Source organism: Hyperoodon ampullatus, assembly GCF_949752795.1.
Source record: "Hyperoodon ampullatus genome assembly, chromosome: 13".
Lineage (NCBI taxonomy): Eukaryota > Metazoa > Chordata > Mammalia > Artiodactyla > Ziphiidae > Hyperoodon > Hyperoodon ampullatus.
In genome coordinates, this window is record NC_136926.1 from 16,130,918 (window position 1) to 16,150,206 (window position 19,289).

At 45.7% G+C, this 19,289-nt stretch overlaps 1 protein-coding gene across 1 annotated transcript in view; it reads right to left on the bottom strand.

Moving 5' to 3' along the window:
* Window positions 1-19,289, bottom strand: part of PTPN11 (protein tyrosine phosphatase non-receptor type 11) — a gene marked incomplete at its 3' end in the record, with an annotated part of 74,350 nt that overhangs the window by 12,206 nt on the left and 42,855 nt on the right. Inside the window, exons 7-13 of the mRNA XM_079717059.1 lie at window positions 13,601-13,697; window positions 11,091-11,170; window positions 10,806-10,964; window positions 6,247-6,378; window positions 1,980-2,134; window positions 820-887; window positions 169-320 (exon numbers count right to left, since the gene is read on the bottom strand). Of these exons, the coding sequence (XP_079573185.1) occupies window positions 169-320; window positions 820-887; window positions 1,980-2,134; window positions 6,247-6,378; window positions 10,806-10,964; window positions 11,091-11,170; window positions 13,601-13,697 (843 nt within the window). The remainder of the gene's footprint in view (window positions 1-168; window positions 321-819; window positions 888-1,979; window positions 2,135-6,246; window positions 6,379-10,805; window positions 10,965-11,090; window positions 11,171-13,600; window positions 13,698-19,289) is intronic.

Sequence of the window (19,289 nt, forward strand, 5' to 3'; positions counted from 1 at the left end):
GAATAATTCATTTCCAGAGAGGCCCTTCCTGGTTGGGAACTTGTTTCTCCTTTTCAAAGAAAGACAGTTATCTATCAGAGCCTGTCCTTTTGCATGGAAGGAGAGCATATCCAAGCTGCCCCGGAAAAACCACTGAAAATCCACACGCCAGCCTTCTAGGCTTGGTACCTGCTCTTCTTCAATCCTGCGCTGTAGTGTTTCAATATAATGCTGGACGGCCATATAGATGAATCGGTACTGTGCTTCTGTCTGGACCATCCCTGACCTCTGAGACCGCACCATCTGAATGGTTTTGGGAACGTCAATGTCACAGTCGACACCTACAAAGCAAGCACCATGGAGTATCAGGATAAACTGCAGAGACAATGTGAAGTGGTTTAATGCACAACTGTTAGCAGACTCAGACATAAAGCAAATTTAGTCTTTAATGTTCTAACCGAACATGTTCCAAGGGCTACAGCACTGGCCTTCTGACCAATACCAAGGATCCTAGAAGATTACAGCGTAAAGGGTCAGCAGTGAGGGGTCCCTCACGTTCCAACAGCACCGTCTCATACCATCAGCAAGGATTAGGCAGCTGCATGTTCAACAAAAGACCAGAGCAGTGGCACCCACAGCTCCTAGGCTTTGTTTTATGCCAAAAGCTCAAACAGCATCACTTCTGTTCTCTGGCAAACATACTGAGAGCTGAAGTCTCCGGCCTAGATTTTTATGAAAATATTTTAACATTCAATTCTCTTCTACAGCTATTTTCACTAGCACTTTCCTTCCATAAACTGAAAACAGGAACCGTAGCTTCTTGTCCTCCGGATGACCTACCTTTCTCTCTGATGATGTCAATAAGAATATCAATCACAATGAACGTCCCTGTTCGGCCAATTCCAGCACTGTGGGCAGAAGGATGGAGAGCGAGGACAACGGAGTCATTCATGAGGGTTTTATATGCAAAACCAAGGTATTAATATTAACAGAAACAATGTCTGCTCTTGGGAGTGTTTATAAGATTGTCTATTTATCTTTGCAAATATATTAGCAAAGAGCACAGGGCTTTGGACTCAGTCCATCCTACACTTGGAGTCCAGCTTCTCCAGCACAATGTGTCTGAGGCAACTCCCTTAACCTCTCTGACCCTCAGTTTCCTCATCTGTGAAATAGGTTGTTGTGAGGATCAAGTATGAGTAACGGATGAAAAGCACTGAGCTCAGATGCTGGTATAGAGCACGTGTCACACACATCTACTTGCATATGAAAGAGATTTAGGAAACCAAACTTTCCCCAGTATAATCACGAAACCTAAGCTTGGGCACCAGCAGCCTGCGAACTCTGGTGCAGAGGCCATGGGCCTGGCTTCTAGAAGCCTGGATGGGAAGCAGCCCGAATCTTCTGAAGCAAACAAGTATATTGTCAGGGGAAAAAATATACCTTATTTCCGTGGAAAAAGAGAACAGAAGCACAATCAAAGAGATGAATCCTAAGTTATTATATTAACAAAGAAAACCAAGCAAACATTACCAGACTAAGGGCTCCTTGAGATTAAGGCCTGTGTTTACCACCCTGTGCCCCACCACCCCCAGGTACACGGTGGTCCCGTAGGATGTAGAAGAAATGTACTTTGGGTCAAAGTGGTCCCTTAATGGCCTCAAACAGAGATTAAATTTTTCCCTCAGTTAAAGAGCTGGGGATGGGGCTTCCCTGGTGGCGCAGTGGTTGAGAGTCCGCCTGCTGATGCAGGGGACGTGGGTTCGTGCCCCGGTCCGGGAGGATCCCACATGCTGCAGAGTGGCTGGGCCCGTGAGCCACGGCCGCTGAGCCTGCGCGTCCGGAGCCTGTGCTCCGCAGCGGGAGAGGCCACAACAGTGAGAGGCCCGCGTACCGCAAAAAAAAATTAAAAAAGAGCTGGGGATGGGCAGGGAACAACAAGCCCCCCGGGCGTCAGGACACAGGACAGGCAGCGCCCTGGAGGTGGGAGGGGTGGTCACCTGCAGTGAACCACCACAGGCCCCGCGTCCGTGATGCTCTCCTGCTTATGGTGGACCTCCTCCAGGAAGTCCAGCACGCCCCCGGGGTCACTGGGCACTCCGTGGTCCGGCCAGGTCCGAAAGTGGTACTGCCAGACCGTCCTCTCCGTGTTCCCCTGGAGTAGAGCCAAGAAAAACCAGAAAAGAATGAAATAAATCAAGGGGTTGAGGACTCGTCGGGTCCCCATCTTCCCCAGACCCTACGTGAGCCAGGGGACCGGGCCCGCACGGAGCCGCCTCACACACTGTTTACAGGTCCCCTGCACCAGTTTCCCAGACCTCTCCTCCTTTTGGGTCTGGCTGAGCAATCCTGGAGGCAACCCTTGCTTGGCCTCTGTCCTAAGAACCAAGATGTCTCGTACGGCTATTTGTTCTTCAGGAAACTACAGCCTGAATCCGTCTCTGAATCCTCAGCCAGGGGCAGATGAGGTCCCTGATCCTCTTCATCCAAGTGCAGCTCTGCCTGGCAGGCAACTGAGGCCTCTGGGACTCAGGGCTCTCCTCCCACCAGGTGAGAAAACAGGTATTCCCTCAAGCCCTTGTTCCTCTTTGTCTTTTTGTAGCTGGCCCTCCTCCCCTCCCCCAACACACACTTTTATTATAATATGATATTTAAACCTCTGTTTGGTGCAAAGCAGATAAGAAGACAGGCTTTGCAATCAGATGGGTGGATTTAGGCCCAAATTTCAGGATTCACACTCACTGCGGCCCCTGGACATCTCTAAGCCTCAACTTCTTCATTTGCCGATGGAGATAAGAATCTCTCGGTCACAATACCATTGTGAGGACTAAACAACGTCAATTAAACACACAGCCACTGCACAGGAGACAGTTAAGAGACTCAGCACACTGGTGCTCTTCTGAGGACTGACGTTAATAAAGGTTGACAAGGGTACCAAGACCGCAAAAAACCAAAAAGCATCGTGTTCTGGGTCTACCCAGATTAGATCACTGTAACAGCACCATTCGTCACTACATCTTCTTCCTACATATCTGGAGACAGTCCAAGCTAAGTAACATTTTTAAAGGGGATTTAGAAAAAGAGAGAGAGAGAGAGAGTAACTAGACCATTGTCCACCACCAGTAACCTTCAGAACATCCAGGGAATCTGAACCACAATCAAGATCCTTTCTTGAATTATATGCATTTAATTTGCTGAGTCAGAAAAAGATTTTTCTGGATGTTACCAGTGAGCTGAAGATCAGGGGGCTACCGGGGTCACAGAAAGGACAGGCAACGAGACAGATCCAGCGCCCGGAGCATCCTTGCTCCTTGTCCTTCGTAAATGGCCACTGAGGTCTCTGCTCCCACCCCTCCCTCCCAGGCAATCAGGAGGCTTAAATGAGATCATGTGATAGCACTTTAGAAAACATGGAACGAGCTCTACAAAAAAGCAGATAACCTGTGACCAGCAATTCTGGAGAAATGATCGGTCCCATGTCAGCACCTGCATCCGAGGGTGCAAAACACAAACCCAAACGCCAACATTTCCCGTACCTGCTCCTCCCAGATCTCTGATAGCAAGAAGATGGATGGTTTATCACTAAAACTGAAGAAAAATCCACCTGCTACTGAGAAACACCTGATAATGAAAAGATGGGTAATTTATCACTAAACCTGAAGAAAAACCTATCTGGAATCTTTGTCCGATGTCCTCAAAATCTCTGTCTCATTTCTGCTGGACAACTCCTCTCTCAGTCTCTGCAGTCGAACCTCCACCCTCTCCCCACAACTGCACCCCCGCTGACATCAGAAGTTTGACATCCCACCCTGGACCACAACTGCAGAGGCTTCCAGCTCAATTCAGTCCCCCGACCACCCCATGGAACTCACCAGACCACTGAGCCCCTCCTCCACCCTCCGCCTGCCTCCTCCTGCTCTTGCTGCTGGCTTGCCGAGCTCAGATTCCACGCACTCTCCTGACAGCCACTCTCCATCATAGACCTCCGCTCCCTCCACCCTCTCTCCATCCACTGCACACACAAACACACACACCCTTCCCCGCCCCAGCAAAGCCCCAAGCCTGGACGAACCTAACCACCCACTTCCTTTGTTTTGTACCCAATGAACAGAGTGCCCTTGGAGAAAACTCACACCAGGTGACTGGTATCACTGAATATTCATCTTCACCACCTCAATGGGCACTCAGCACTGCCCAGAAGTTTACTGGATTTCTTGCTTTGCTACACAATGACTATTTCATCCTTTCCCCACTTTCCTCAAACATTTCGCCTCTTCTTATTCCCTTTGAACGTCAATGGATGGCCTTGCCTCGGGCCTGATAGAGAATTTAGAGCAAATCCCTGTCAGCTCCCCTCACTGTACCTGTGGCCACCTTCTCCTCTTTCCCTCCTGTGGCCAAGAAGTGCTATCCCCATCGATCAAAACCGACCCATCCACGATGCTCTAGATCCCATCCCCCTCCTCGTCCAGCCTCCACCCTTGCCTCCCTGGCATCCTCGCCTTGACGTCTCAAAGGCATCTCAAGCTTTACGTGTCCAGCAGGTTGCGCCTCATCCTCCCTCCCTCCTCAAACCTGCTGCAGCCCTCGCCCCGCATTCACGCCATCATCAATCCCTTCACATTTACATCCACAATTATCTCCCGTCGGTCCCCTTCCTTCCATCACCCCTACCATCTTTTACCCAAACGATTCAGGCCCTACCATCCTGTACACCTTCCAGCTTCTCAGACCTCTGCCACAGTGCCACCGTCCACTCAGACTCAGAACCCTACGATGTCTGATTCCTCCTCCTCCTCCAACAGCCAAACTATCCCTACACACCCTGCAGACTTCACCCCCCCCCCAAGGGGTCTCTCACATCCCTCACTTCTCTTCTAGAGTTTATTCTGGCATTTTATATCATATTCATTTCCAAAGGAAGGAAAAAGAAGCAAAACGTGGAGAGAGGCCATCAGACCTAGCCTCTGTGGAGCCCTCCTGGTTACAGGCGTCCTGGCCACTGGAGTCACTTCATCCCACTCCTCCCTCGGGGGGCTGTAGGACACCTTCCTGGCACCTGTCTCCACACATGTGTCCACTTGGCACAAGAACCATCACGGGTCCTACACCAGCCAATGAATAAAATTTACATTTCTTTTTTTTTGTTTTTTTTGGCCATGCCTGCGGCATGTGGGATCTTAGTTCCCCAACCAGAGATTGAACCCGGGCCCTCTACAATGGAAGCACAGAGTCCTAAGCCCTGGACCAAAAGGGAAGTCCCTAAAATTTACATTTCTTCACATGAGAGTTAAGGCTCTTCCCAACTTGGTCCCAACCTCTCTCAACCCAAGTTTACTCCCTCAATTCCCCACTTGCCTTCATTCCCTGTAAACCCCATTTCCTTGATGTTGGCACTTCAGAACCCTGGCTGACAATGACACTTCATCTGGGAGGCCCTCCCTCCACCATCTTCCACCACAGAGACCCCGACCTAAAGGCCCACCCTCTTCTGAGACGGTCTCCCTGATGCCCCGGCTGGAAGCCCAGCCTCGGGAGAACCCCAGCACCTTAGACGGGTGTGACAGCCGGTGCCTGCTCGACAGCACAGGACTTTGTATACGTGACTTCTCTCGGCTACATGACTGCAATTCCCTGAGGACAAAGGCTATTTCGCTTACCTTTGTGTCCCCAAAGGACTTCGAAAAAGTAAGCCCCTCTCACCTTGAAATTAAAATGAATCCAAATCTTGTTGGATTCAAAGTTAGTCACCCCAGGGACAGACCTGAACTACAAGCAATTAAAAGCTGATGCCATGGAATTTGGTCACTGAATAGGCCTCAGGGCCTTTGCACTCGCTGCTCCCTCTGCTTAGAACACTCCTCTCCTGACCCTCTGGATGCTGCTCCACCTTCAGGTCTCAGCTTGCGTGGCACCCCCTCAGAGAGGCCCTCCCTGTTTACTCCAACTCGGGTACCCAGTCACTCTCTAACATACCATCCTGTGGCTTTCACAGCTGGAGCACAATCGGAAAGCTTAGTTGGTTATTCACTCCTTAACCTTCCACCTCCCTATGCTCTGTGGGGGCAGGGACTGTGCCGGTCTGGTTTGCGATGTATCAGTAGTACCTTGACGGTGCCTGGCACATAGAAGGCGCCTGATAGATGGATGTTATTCAATGAGTGAACGAATGCCTGAAGGTATGCAGACAGGAGTAACCGCACGAGCCTGGATTAGCGCACACCATGCGCCGTTACCAAAGTCTCTAAAGTACGACAATATACTTACTTGTCCAACCTTCGAAAGTTTAAGTTCTCTTAATGTATAGTCATGAGCAGCACTTTCTTTGACGTTCCTAACACGCATGACCCCGTATTCTTTTAGCGCATACTCATCAGGCCAGTATTTGACACATTTACTCTGGAAGGGATCAGAGAAAAGACAGTTAATCTCTGTGAACTCTGACATGAAAGCCGAAACCAAAAGAAAACCAATGTTCAAGTCTTCCTTGATGACCACTAACATGGAAAATGGCCTGTCTGGTATCCAACTGTTGGGTTTTGAAAGAAGGAAAGAAGAATTCAAAAAGAAAAGCAAGTGTGTGGAGAACCAGGGAGAAGTGGGAAGAGAAAGCCGCTGTTGCAAAATTGTCTAATTTGAGCCACAGGTCCAAGGAGAGTCAGCGTTTGTTTATTTCTCTCTAAAGAACCAAAGAGGCAGAAAGAAGGAGACTACCCAGTATGAGGGTGCTGCCTAGCATGCACTCAGTTCTGAATTCCAGAGATCTGCCAGTCACTCTGCAGGGAAGGCAAGCAGGGGCTCTGGAGGTGGATGGGCTGCCCAACGAGCCAGACTGTCTGGTCCATTTCCGTGCCAGTGTAGGAGGTCTCCCCGCCTTATCTAACCCAAGTGTGAATAACTCCAGCACAGAAAGGCAGCTGATGGGGTTTTGAACCAGCTGCTTTTTCTATATCCAGATCCATCTGATACCTGCTACACACGTCACCTTCGTTTAACTGGGTGCCTGGGAACGCGAAGCCTGCAATAGCTGCTGGCTTCACAGCAGGCAGATTGGAGAATATAGCACCAAGGGAATCATTCTGGCTGCCAAAGAGGAAGATATTTTGCTCAATGAGAGATGACTCTGCATATATTTGGTGATGTGTCCTGGGCAGAGAATGCCTTTGTGTCTTGTTTTTTCCTGGGAGCAGTCACCCACACCACTCACTTTCAACAACAACCAAGACACAAATATCAGCAAGAGAAATCTACCTTGTACATTAGGAAGACAGAGACATTCACTGTTATAAAACAAGAAATCAGAGAGCAGCTGCAGACATCCCCACAGTCAATGACTGAGGGAAAGAAAAAAAAACATGGCAGGAGGAAAGGTCAACAGAAGAATTAATGGACAGTGTTTATTTTTCTGCTTAGCATGGCTTATGTGGTCTTTTATGTATTATTCTGAATTCAGCTTTCCCTCCACGATTCTGTAGATCCAAAAACCTCTTTGACAGATTTGACACAATTTTTATTATACCCAAATAAACACTTTGACTATTAAATGTATTCAATGCTGTCACTCTCCAATCAATTCTGAGGACTGCTGGTCACTCAAAAGAAGACAAACTAAATCACAACTCCTAACATTGTAGCTGACTCTGCATGTCTGCAATCTACTGTGCCCTCCTCCCAGTTTCCCCAACTCTGATGTAAACCTTGGCAAACAAATTCTAAAATGTGAGTGCTGGGCTTCCCTGGTGGCACAGTGGTTGAGAGTCCGCCTGCCGATGCAGGGGACACGGGTTCATGCCCCGGTCCGGGAGGATCCCACATGCTGCGGAGCGGCTGGGCCCGTGAGCCATGGCCACTGAGCCTGCGCGACCGGAGCCTGTGTCCCGCAACAGGAGAGGCCGCAACAGTGAGAGGCCCATGTACCGCAAAAAAAATAAAAAATAAAATGTGAGTGCTAATACTTTAGCTTTTAAATTAAAGCCCAGGAATCAAAGGGAATTCAGAGTCTGGTTCTTCTTCTGTGCATTGGAGGGGATACCAAGAGAACAAGTTACCAGAAACGCTCGCGGGGAGACTGAAAGCCCATCATGTCCTCCTCTCCAGCAGCAGAGTACAGAGGAAGAATAAGAAAACAGACAAAGGCCGGGAGAAGGAGGTAAGGAGCAGGGGGCAGAGTGACTTGGCCCAACGTCTGTCTATTCTAGGAGTTTCTGGCAGCTCTTCTGAGAGGGACCAATCCTGATCCCTCTGAAGTGACCCGAGAACCCTCTCTTCACAGCCCCCAAGTCCTCTGAGAACAGGTGGCCTCCTACAACTGCAATCAGGCAACAGGCAGGACGGAGGGCTCAGTTTTCCTTTCCATACTTAGAGCAGGTGACACTCACCTGAAGCAGAAACTATGAAGACATTTTAACTTGTCCATTAATTCAAGAACATCTACTGCTACTGCAGGCAGCTGCTAGCGGAAGCCTTTGTTTCACAATGACCAGACCTGGCCTCAAAGGTATTCAGAAGTGTAACAACTAGCAGTACAACAACGAAAATCTTACAAAATCACATCACCCTTCGCAACTGATATGAAAATTACATTAGAAGGGCTAAAATCCAAAATCACCCACCTGTCTTTTTATAGGGTATGACTGCTACATTCCATGCAACTTTTACATAAACCAGTTAAAGTATATCTAAAAAAAAGAACTTTGACTAGAACACAAACAAAAACAGACAACTTTTCCATATTAAAAAATCCACAATGGATGGGTTCACTTTGGGATAACACATAGAGCTGTCACTCAGTGAGATTTGTCTGCTTCTCTATAGGTGTGGGATGTTATAATTTTTAAAAACCTGAAGTGTCATGAAGAGTGCAGGGAGATGGGTACTAGGCATATGCTGCTTGGGGGGAGCATACACTGGGACAACCACTCTAGAGGGTAGCTGGCAGAATTTATTAAAATTTACAACATGCAAAAGCAAAAACAATAAATAAACAAGAAAAAATAAACACAAAAATTTCAAAAATGGAAGAAAAACAAGAGAAAAAAAGAAAAATTAAAAAAAAATTTTTAAATTTACAACGTGCACACCCCCTACGACCTAGCAATTCTTCTTGACATCTAACCTAGAAAAACACTTACCACATACAAAAGCAAGAACAAGATTGTTCACTTCAGCACTGTTTATAAGAGCAATAACTGAAACATTTAAATGCCTAATATATGACGGTTAAACAAATGGTGGTACATCCATACCATGGAATACCATGTGATTACTAAAAAGAATGAGATAGGCCAATATGTACTAAAAGAAGTTAGAACATACATTTAGTGGGGAGAAAAAACGAAGATACACAATAAAGTTACTGTATGACAGCACTTTTTCATACAGTACTTGTCCGAAAATAGCACTATATATTTCTGTAGGTGCACGTATGTGTGTAAATACATGTACATGTGCAAATGTAGGTATATAATGCCTATTACGCACATGCATGTGCAAATGCCAAGAAGACAGTGTAGAAGAATACACATCAAACTGATAAGAGAGTTTATGTTGGAGGAGGGAACAATTGGGTGGACAAGGGATGGTGACAAAGGTAATTTTAATTGTAAGGAGTTTGAATGTTTATCTGAATATATTGTCTGGATAGTTCAAATTAATTTTTTAAATGCTTAGAAGTCCTAAGTATAGTTCACATGACAAGTGAAATCAATGTTTACTGATTAGTCCTCTAATCCCCTGAAGGTACCACACAGGCCTTCTTACACTCCCTTTATGACCTCTGCTTCTGGACACAATGGGGTAACAGAGACTGGATTTACTCTCCTACCTTAAACCACTAAAATGGAAAAATGAAATGACATATATAATAGGATTAGTAACAAGGACATTTAAAAAATTATTATAAATATATTCCATATGTTCAAAAGGTACAGTAAATGATGGACATATTAAGAAGAGAGACATAGGATATATTAAAAAGACTCAAATAAAACTTAAATGAAAAGGACAATGTCTACTGTGAAAATTACACTGGATGGGATGAACAGCAGACTCTACACTGCAGAAGAAAAGATGAACTGAAACACGTACAGCAAAAGAAACTTATCTAACTTATCCCAGACACAGAGGGAAAAAAGTGAACTGAAAAAAAAATGAAGAAAGTCTCAGTGAGCTATAGGACGACTTCAAACAGCCTAATATATGTGCAATTGGTATCCCAGGACAGGGTGGGTTGGCAGTTCATATGTGAAGAAATAGTAAACATTATTCAAATTTGAAGAAAACTATAAACCCACAGACCCAAGAAGCTCCATGAACCCTAAGAAGAAGAAACAAAGAAAACTACGCCAAAGTATGTCATACTCAAATTTCTCCTACTCTCTTCTTTCCAGAGGGTCAGAGTAAGCTTACTGTGTTTACTCAGCTTTTTTTTTTTTAATAAATTTATTTATATTTTATTTTTGGTTGTGTTGGGTCTTCGTTGCTACCCACGGGCTTTCTCTAGTTGCGGTGAGCGGGGACTACTCTTCGTTGAGGTGCGCAGGCTTCTCGTTGAGATGGCTCCTCTTGTTGTGGAGCACGGGCTCTAGGCGCGCGGGCTTCAGTAGTTGCAGCACATGGGCTCCACAACGCAGGCTCGGTAGTTGTGGCGCACGGGCTTAGTTGCTCTGCGGCACATGGGATCTTCCCGGACCAGGGCTTGAACCCGTGTCCCCTGCATTGGCAGGCGGATTCTTAACCACTGCGCCACCAGGGAAGTCCCTATTCAGTTCTTAACATGTTCAACCTGACACGTCCAATACTTCAAAAAAGTAGAGTATATAGCATACCTTTCCTCTCTCTACTTCTTTTGTTGTCATGACAATCACTCGGGAGTTCTCTTGAAACACCATCCGCCAAAAGTCATTCACGGTGTTTTGCAGGCAGCCTTGTGTGGCAATGTAACTCTTTTTGGGCTTTGAGTTGTTGCACTTGGTTTCAAATTCAGGCTAGAAATTTAGGAAGAAAATACTTCAAACATTTGAAAACTGCTTTCAGGCCACGAGGAAGGATTTAAAATACAAAAACTGGCTAGCAATATACAGTCAGAAAACACCACGAGAAACAAAGTTTACCATGATAATGTTTGCATTGATGTAATCTGAAACAGGCTCATTGGGATCACCATCGTGTAGGACAACCCTGGTGTGATCAACTGGAAGAAAAAGAGACCATGGTCACTAAGGTACTGAGGCCTCTTCAGGACAAACCAGTTCAAATCAGTGCATCCTCAACGAGTCCAAGTTTTGCTCATTTCATGATAAAACAACATTAAAAACTAAATCCTAAACAATAATCTGAATATGGTGCCTCATAATGCTTTCTTTAAGAGAATAAAGTAGCAATGTCAATTCCCTGGTTTTGATAATGTACTATGGATATATAGAATATTATCATTGGGAGAAGCTGGGTAAAGGGTACATGGGAACCCTCTACATATTTTTGTAACTTCTTGTGAGTCTAAAATTATTTCAAAACAAAAGGTATTTTTGTTTTTTGGGTTTTTTTTTTAGAGGAAGAGTAAACTACAGGTAAATGACATGATGTCTGAGATTTGCTTCAAAACAGTTCGGGGAGAGAAGAGAAGTGTATCAGAATATAGATGAATCAAGATTGGGCAGGAGTTGACAATTGTTGGAGCTGGGTGATGGGTATGTGTGGGTTCTTTACACTATTCTGTCTACTTCTGAATATATTTTAAACTTTCCATAATAAAAAGGGTGTTTTTTTTTTAATGAAGTAGAATTAAATACAGTATCTAGACAACAGGATTCTGATGATAGTATCTACTGACCAAATTTTATACAAAAGTACATTACTGATTTTAAAAAAATCTGAGTGTTTTACCTAAGCAACACATTTTACACTGAGAAATAGTAATAAAGTTGTATGTCTTACTAGAATAATGTTCTTTTGCTTCAGACTCCCCATCTTTAAAGAATATGATGTTAATCAGAAGAAACATCTGATTGGGATCTTTAAGGGAGGAAAGGGCAATAATATTCTATTTATCAATAGATACTGCATACCACTGTTCCCTTCATCTTTTCCTACATCCCCACATCTTACTAATGAGTACCATTTAGACCTCTTGAGCAGAAATGAAAACTTAAGACATAAAGAGGGCAATGCTTCCCTAATGTCATTAGGACCATGCTGTGGCTCAAAATGATTCTCTACAAATTCCTCATTGTCTCTCCTCAGTATTAGAAATGCCTCCACTTTCTCCCATCCTCACCTGCACACATTACAAATATCTATATGGATGTGATATACATATACACTGTGTGTGCGCACCTATGTATACAGAAAGACTATGCCACGCACACACACACAGACACACACACGCACACATGGGATGGGTTTACAGTATCTGACAAAATAGCTCTGGCCTGAGAAGACATTACAGCAGTGCTCTCCAATCTGATCATGCTGCCCAAAAAACTTCAGTAATAAAGTTTTTGAACACTGAAATATATATACAATTATAGATACACACAAGCCTTATTTTTAAATTGGGTAAAAACATTATGCACGCTCTGCCATCAAGCTGCACATCAGATTTAAAGTTTTCTTTCTTTCTTTTTTTTTTTGTAGACAAAGAATGTAAATCAAGAGACATTCTAAATGTTCCTTCCCTGTCCTATAGCAGACTGCCTTACCCAGCCCACTCTGGAGACCCTGCATTAGAGCTCAGGGCTAAGAGCAGTGACTTTGGGGGCTCCAGTACCAATTCTCCCACTCACTCCCACTTGTGCCCTTGCTATAAAATAGTCCCTAAAATGGGGATAATAAGAACTCCTGCTTTGTGTGCATGGGATACGGATTCAGTGAGATATGGACTCAGAGTCTGGCACAGAGACAGCACTCAGGGGAGGTGAGCTATCACAACTGCGTGGTGCCATTTCTGGGATCCTCACCCAAGGCCTACATCCTTCTGGGCCTCTTTTTCACTACCGTTCAACTCAGGCTCTACCTGGCAGCATCTGGGTGTTAAAGGAGGTACTGCTTTATGAATATCACAAGGTCTGCTTCTGAGCAAAGCATAGGTATGCACCTGAATCTCCAGTAGTTCGAGCTCAAGGGATGAGGGATGTCGGAAAAGATGAAGGGAACAGTTGGAAGAACCCCCAGGAGGAGCTCGTCTGTTCCCCAGATGAGGGAACGGAGCCCCAGAAAGGAGGCGTGCCATCCCCAAGACCCAAGGGCTGGGCACTGCAAAGCAAGGACACAAGCCTGGGACCCTTGAGCCTGATGGTGAGACCCTGGGAGATGGTGAGACCCTGGGAGATGGCAAGCCTTGAGATGATCTCTCCTACGGCAGACAAAATTAATTAACAGAAGGAAACAACCACACACTAAGCCTCCCAGTGGCAATTTTACTCCGTAATCAACATCACAGGAACTCAGTGAAAGAGGCCATCCATCCCCAAAACAGCTGATTATTTTGGAAACTACTTACAATTAAAAGAAGCTAAGGCCTTGGATCTGCTGAGAAAGCACATGGCCCCCAGAAAAGTTACTGAGACACTGGGAATCAAAACCTCCAAGAATGACTATTATGGAGAAATATACTGATACTTACAGGGCAGGATGTTTTTATATCTATTTTTGTTTTTATTCTCTTGCCTCTGACCCTCTTTTCGGCTGTAGAGAAGTTTGCATTCCTGTTGTTGTAGTGTCTAGAGAGAAACAAAAGTAAATATTATTATGCACCAAAAGCTTCAAAAAAAAAAGCTTGACCCAGCACTTCCACTTTAGGGAATTTATCCTAGGAAATGTTCAAGAGTCGTGGGCAATAGCTACAAGAAAGCTCACCTTAATGCTATATCAAGAGTGGCAGGAACACTGGAAGCAACATAAATGTCCAACCAGAAAGGGCTGCCTAAATAAACACTTTCGTTCATCCATACAAAACATGTTCTACAGACGTTTAAAAGATATCCTAGGAGAATACTGAATGCCTTGGAATGATGATCAGAGTAAGTATTAACTGAAAAGCAGGTCAAACTTCCAAAACAGTGTATTACATAAGCCCATACGTCTGCACGCACCTGTGTATGTAAGAAATCGCAGAAGGATGTACACCAAAAAAGTAACGGGGATTATTTTTTTCGGAGCAGTGGGATTATGCTTTTTCTCTTTCTTTTCTTTCTTTTTCTTTTTTAACTGTTTTTTGCCTAAATTTGCTACAATAAATAAATATTTATAAGAAGAGAAACCTGTTAAAATAACAATTATTAAGACTGAAAGCCAGTGAGCATTGGTATACAGCATCCAAATAATACATGTGATCCATGTTCTTGAGGATTTTATGATCTGCCTTTTGCCATCGATTAATTCAGAGCAAGCTGAAAGTCAGTTCTCAAATTTGGATCCTGGGGGACAGTAGAAGTAGTTCTGGTACCACTAGATCATGGGCATGCAAGCTTTGTTAGCAAGGCTTTAGAGTCCTCCTATGCCTCAAACCCATGTCAGTGCCCTGGGCAGCCAGCCTGCGTCTGCACAGACACCCGCTCTCCTATGCTCTGAGAGGAGGTGGCCCCTATACTCTCCACAGCCAGAGACGGAGGAGGAGGACTCTCGGGTTCCCAAAGCGAGGGGTCAGGAAGGACACCTCTGCAGGTGAAGGAGGTGGGGAACGCGATCAGGGCAAGAGCCTAAACCAGGCAGCCACAGCGGAGCTGGCCCCAGGGGAAGAGAGGATGTGGGGAAGTGGTGAGAAGCACCAGCTGCAGAAACAGACAGGAAGGTGGACAAGCCAGGCTGAAGCATTTTCAAGGAGTAGGTTTCATTTTCAAAATTACCAGAAGTGCCTCTTCAAGGGACCCTTAGTTTCAAACAAGGCTAATTTGAATGGGAAATCACAAATGGGGCAAATCAAGAAAGCGAAAGGAAGACTAAAAAAGTGGGGGGAAAAAGCGTGTTCTATATATTTTTAATATATTTATATATGCTAAAATGATTTTCCCTTAGAGATTTCTCTACAAGGAGAGGCAGTCAGTATTTTGTAACACAGCAGCCCTGTTAGATTTCCATTTCATTTATCTGAATTTCACAGACAGGTATGAAAGTCAGGAGTTTAAATTGCTAGTTTGACTCTCAGTTTCAAAATGCAATATTTGGCCTTGACACACAGCTCATAACCAAAGTGTTTAGCCAGTGGAAACCTGGACAGAAATAAAATACAATGTATGCAGAACTCTGACAATCAAACGGTCACTCAAAATTCTCAAATGAGTTCACTTTAAGTAATTACAGCCATTTGCCTTCTTGGAGCTGGCATTTCCTCTGAACTGTGAGCCAGCCTTACCGTGCAATATTGCTGTGTTAGGAAGAAAGTTTGATCTTGATTATTAGACATTAAGGTGAGGTTCAAACACTATGAACTGAATCAATCACTTAACCAACTGAAGAGAAACAACATCAACAAAAGCTACAATGGGGTGGGGGGAGGGCGGGACACATGCTAGGAAATAACTAGGTGCTCGATTCAAAACAAACTTGACAGCAAAGCATTCAAGTGTTCACTTATGAAACAAACTTCAAGTGATGCTTCACTTGTGGAGGGCACACTGCCAGAGCAATCTCTAGAAAAGGCAAATTTCACCCAGTCCCACCCTGTTTAATCACCTTCAATTTCTCCCTCTGCCTTCAAGATCAAATGCACGCTTTTCAGAACAACTCAGGAAACCTTCTCTGAGCTAATGGAGGCCTGTCTCTAACCTCAGCTTCTGCTTCGCCAAGTTACTATCCTGTCCGTGCCTCGGTGTCCTCAAGTGTAAAGTGGGGCTAATCCTAATTACCTACCCCACAGGGTTGGTGTTAAGAGTTAAGGCGCACTGTCTACACTCTAGCCACACCAAATATACACAAGGGTCTCGAACTCACCATATTTCTTCAGGCCTTCATGTTCTTATTCATGCCATCCCCTCTGCCTAGAATTCCCTTTCTCTGCCTTGAGTACCCATGAATGGTTACATTTTACTTACTCATTAGGACCCACCGCAAATACCTCCTCCTCTGGGAAGCTCTCCTGACCCACTCAGCATGACCTCCCTGTGGCTCACAATACCAGTGCAAGGGCTGCAGCACCTCCCTCCGTGAGTACACTCGTCACACTGAATCCCAGCTACGTTTTTACAATCTTGTCTCTTCTATTAGAGAGCATGGACCACCCTTGTTTGCCTGCAAACAGCACAGCATCCAGCACAAAGTAGGCACTCAAAATGTATCCGCTGAATGAACAAATAAATACAGAAGGGGGTGGAGGGAGACATACAAACCACAGACCATCATGGCGATGGCCTCGGCACTACAGGGCCCACACTCAGCATCCCATGCTGACACTGTCGGCCTGGCCTTCAACATAAAGAAAAACCACGTAGGCAAAATATTAAAACAGCATTTCCCGATCTTTAGTCATTTGAAAAGCATCTTCAAGATGCTGTGCCATCTCAGCACATCACCTGTTATATCAGTTGTTTTCTTAAATTAACAGCCTCTTTTTTCCCCTTCAGAAAATGGATTTCAAAAGGAAACTGCATATTACTAGCACACATGAAAACCAGTATGACTTGCCATATATGGAAGGTAACCAGAAAAAGGAATATAATAAAAACAAAATATTGTCAAATTCTACCTGGACACTGTAGCATGCCTGAGACTTTGTAAAGGAAAAGGGACACTGGCAGGTGTTAGAGGTAGGTGTTAGAGGCATATTAAAACTGTACTCAGACCTTCTCCTAAGTCACGTCAAAAGGAATGGGTAAGGGTTAAAAAGAGAAAAACCTTCCTCACTCGCTAATTCGATCTTACTGTGATGGGGTGCCACCGAAAATCACCTCACACGCCAAGAACACTTTGCTAGAATAATCCAGAGTTCCAGGCCAGGGAAATCCTCACCGATACCCATAGCATGTTGGCTGGACCATCTACTCAGCTCAGCCTCTGGCTTCCCTCATCCTGCATTAAGTTACCAATTGCTTCTTCCATGCGGATCTGAGGTTTGAACAGCACACAAGCTGAGACAGTTTGGGCCCTGGAGTGTTCCAGAAAGGACAGGCCCAGAGGCCCTGTGTCCCAGGCGCAGTAGGGTGCTAACCGCCAGCGGCTGGCAGCTGTCATGGATTAGTAATGACTAACAGTGTGCCTCTCCCCCGCCAGCCCCGCTCCTTCCTCAGTGCCCATTAGCCCATTCTCATCCGCGCTTGGGGCCCAAGTTGCCTGAACACATTTCATTTCCCACAGTGGAAGGCTGCCATCCATCTCGAGTGAGACTGAAAATAAAAAGAACTCAGAAGTTATCACTTTCCATGTTCTGCCTGCAGAGGTTCCCCGACTGCACCCGAGATAATCAGCTACCGCCTGCTAAGGGGCGGGCGCTTCCTCCCCAGCAGCAGGCTGATGGCCAGAAGAGGCAGGAGAATAGCCAACAAGCCCTGCCCCCAGGAGTTTACAATCTCTTCAAGGTTGATCTTCCACAACCTCCCTCTCAGCTGCCCCCAGGGCACCAAAAGCTGTGAATGACCTGCGGCTGAATGTCACTGTCTCCATCCCCATTCTCCACTGGGCCTGGCAGGATGCCAGTGATAAGGCGTGGGACAGGCAACTAGAAAGCTGGGGCACAGGCTGCAAGATACCCCATTTTCCCAAGTAAAACAACCAAAGGGTTTGCAACCAAGGATGAACCCTCAGAAAGGACCAGAGGCTAGTTACAGTCACCTGATTACATGAATCAACGGTGATCAACAAATGGATTATATCAAACTTTTAAGCCTTTATAAAAGGCGTGAAGAGAAAGGCAATCCCCAATCCACACTGTACATTAGGCGTGCCCAGCAGCATGACCGAGTGTGGATGGAACAGGTGTTCACAATGCAGAACGGTCCCTCACATCTATGGCTGTTGAATATCTGTGCTCCCCACACCTGGACCCCTGCCAGCCTCCAGCCTAAATGCCAGTAGCAGCATCCCCAGTCACTGTGACGACGGAAAGAGACCCTCACAGGCTTCCAAAGTCCTCTGATTAAAGACCACTGGAACCGGCTCTTGACCAGAATGTCACGAATGCAAGTGGAGAAACAGGATCAAAGAAAGACAGACAAACAACAAATGAACGGGCAGAGCCAGGCAGCCCCATGTGCCAGGACAGTGGCCTGAGAACCATTTGCCTGCACTGCTCTGAGCAACAGGGACAAATTGCTAAGGGAAAAAAAAATAACGCCACTAACCATTAAGGCCAGACCAAACTGTACAGTATTTTTAAAAACAAAGCTACAGGGACTTCCCTGGCGGTCCAGTGGTGAAGACTCCGCTCCGCGCTTCCACTGCAGGTGGCACGGGTTTGATCCCTGGTCGGGGAGCTACGATCCCACATGCTGCACGGGGTGGCCACAAACAACAACAAAACAAAAAAATGAAGCTACAAGGGGAGGAGACAAGATTAACAAAATACTGATAAGTGTTACAGCCGAGTGTTGGGAAAAAGAAGGTTCATCATCCTATTTTCTCGACTTCGGCGTGTGTGAAAACTTCAATAACAAAAGGTTTTTATAAATTATAAAAAGATAAAAATGTAAAAGCTCCTATTAACTCTCCCCCTGCCCCACTCATGGCTGGTCACCTGAAGGAGAGAAAGAGGGCTGAGGACGTCTGTCAGGCAGATGGCCTCTCTGGTGTGGGGGCCACGAATAATAAGACAGCAGTAACCACGTAGGCAGGCGCCAGACCAGGCCTTCTTCCCAGTCTGAATGAACTTCTGTTTCCCTTTGGCATCTGCCCTCCGCACAGAGGAACACTGGAATTCTCACTCCGTCCTCTTTACTGCAAACTCTGTGGTGTTACCAGGCACCACCGGCAGCCTGGTAACAGGCTGAGAGCCCCCACTTCCAGATGTCACGCTGCACGGCCTGTCACCATTTCCCCACAGTGGAGTTGGGGAGGCTCGTCCCCAATGAGTCCGCGGCATCATCCAGGAGTGAAAGGGCAGCTGGAGATTCTCATCACCAGAGAAGGTCCCAAGTGATGGGCAAGCACTTACAAAGCACCGTGAGGGACAAAACCAATCCAAGATTTGGTTCCTTTCCAGGTGCTTGTTTGAAGTTAAGTCACCTCCTTCCTCCAACAAGGTGAAGCAGAAAAACAAATCTAGAAGACACGGTCCCCAGAGGAGAACAGGTTCTGACATAGGAAACAGCAGCAAACAGTACAAGACAAATCTATCATTAATAATCTATGATTAAGCGTGTAATTATGTGGTGTGGAATTTAGGG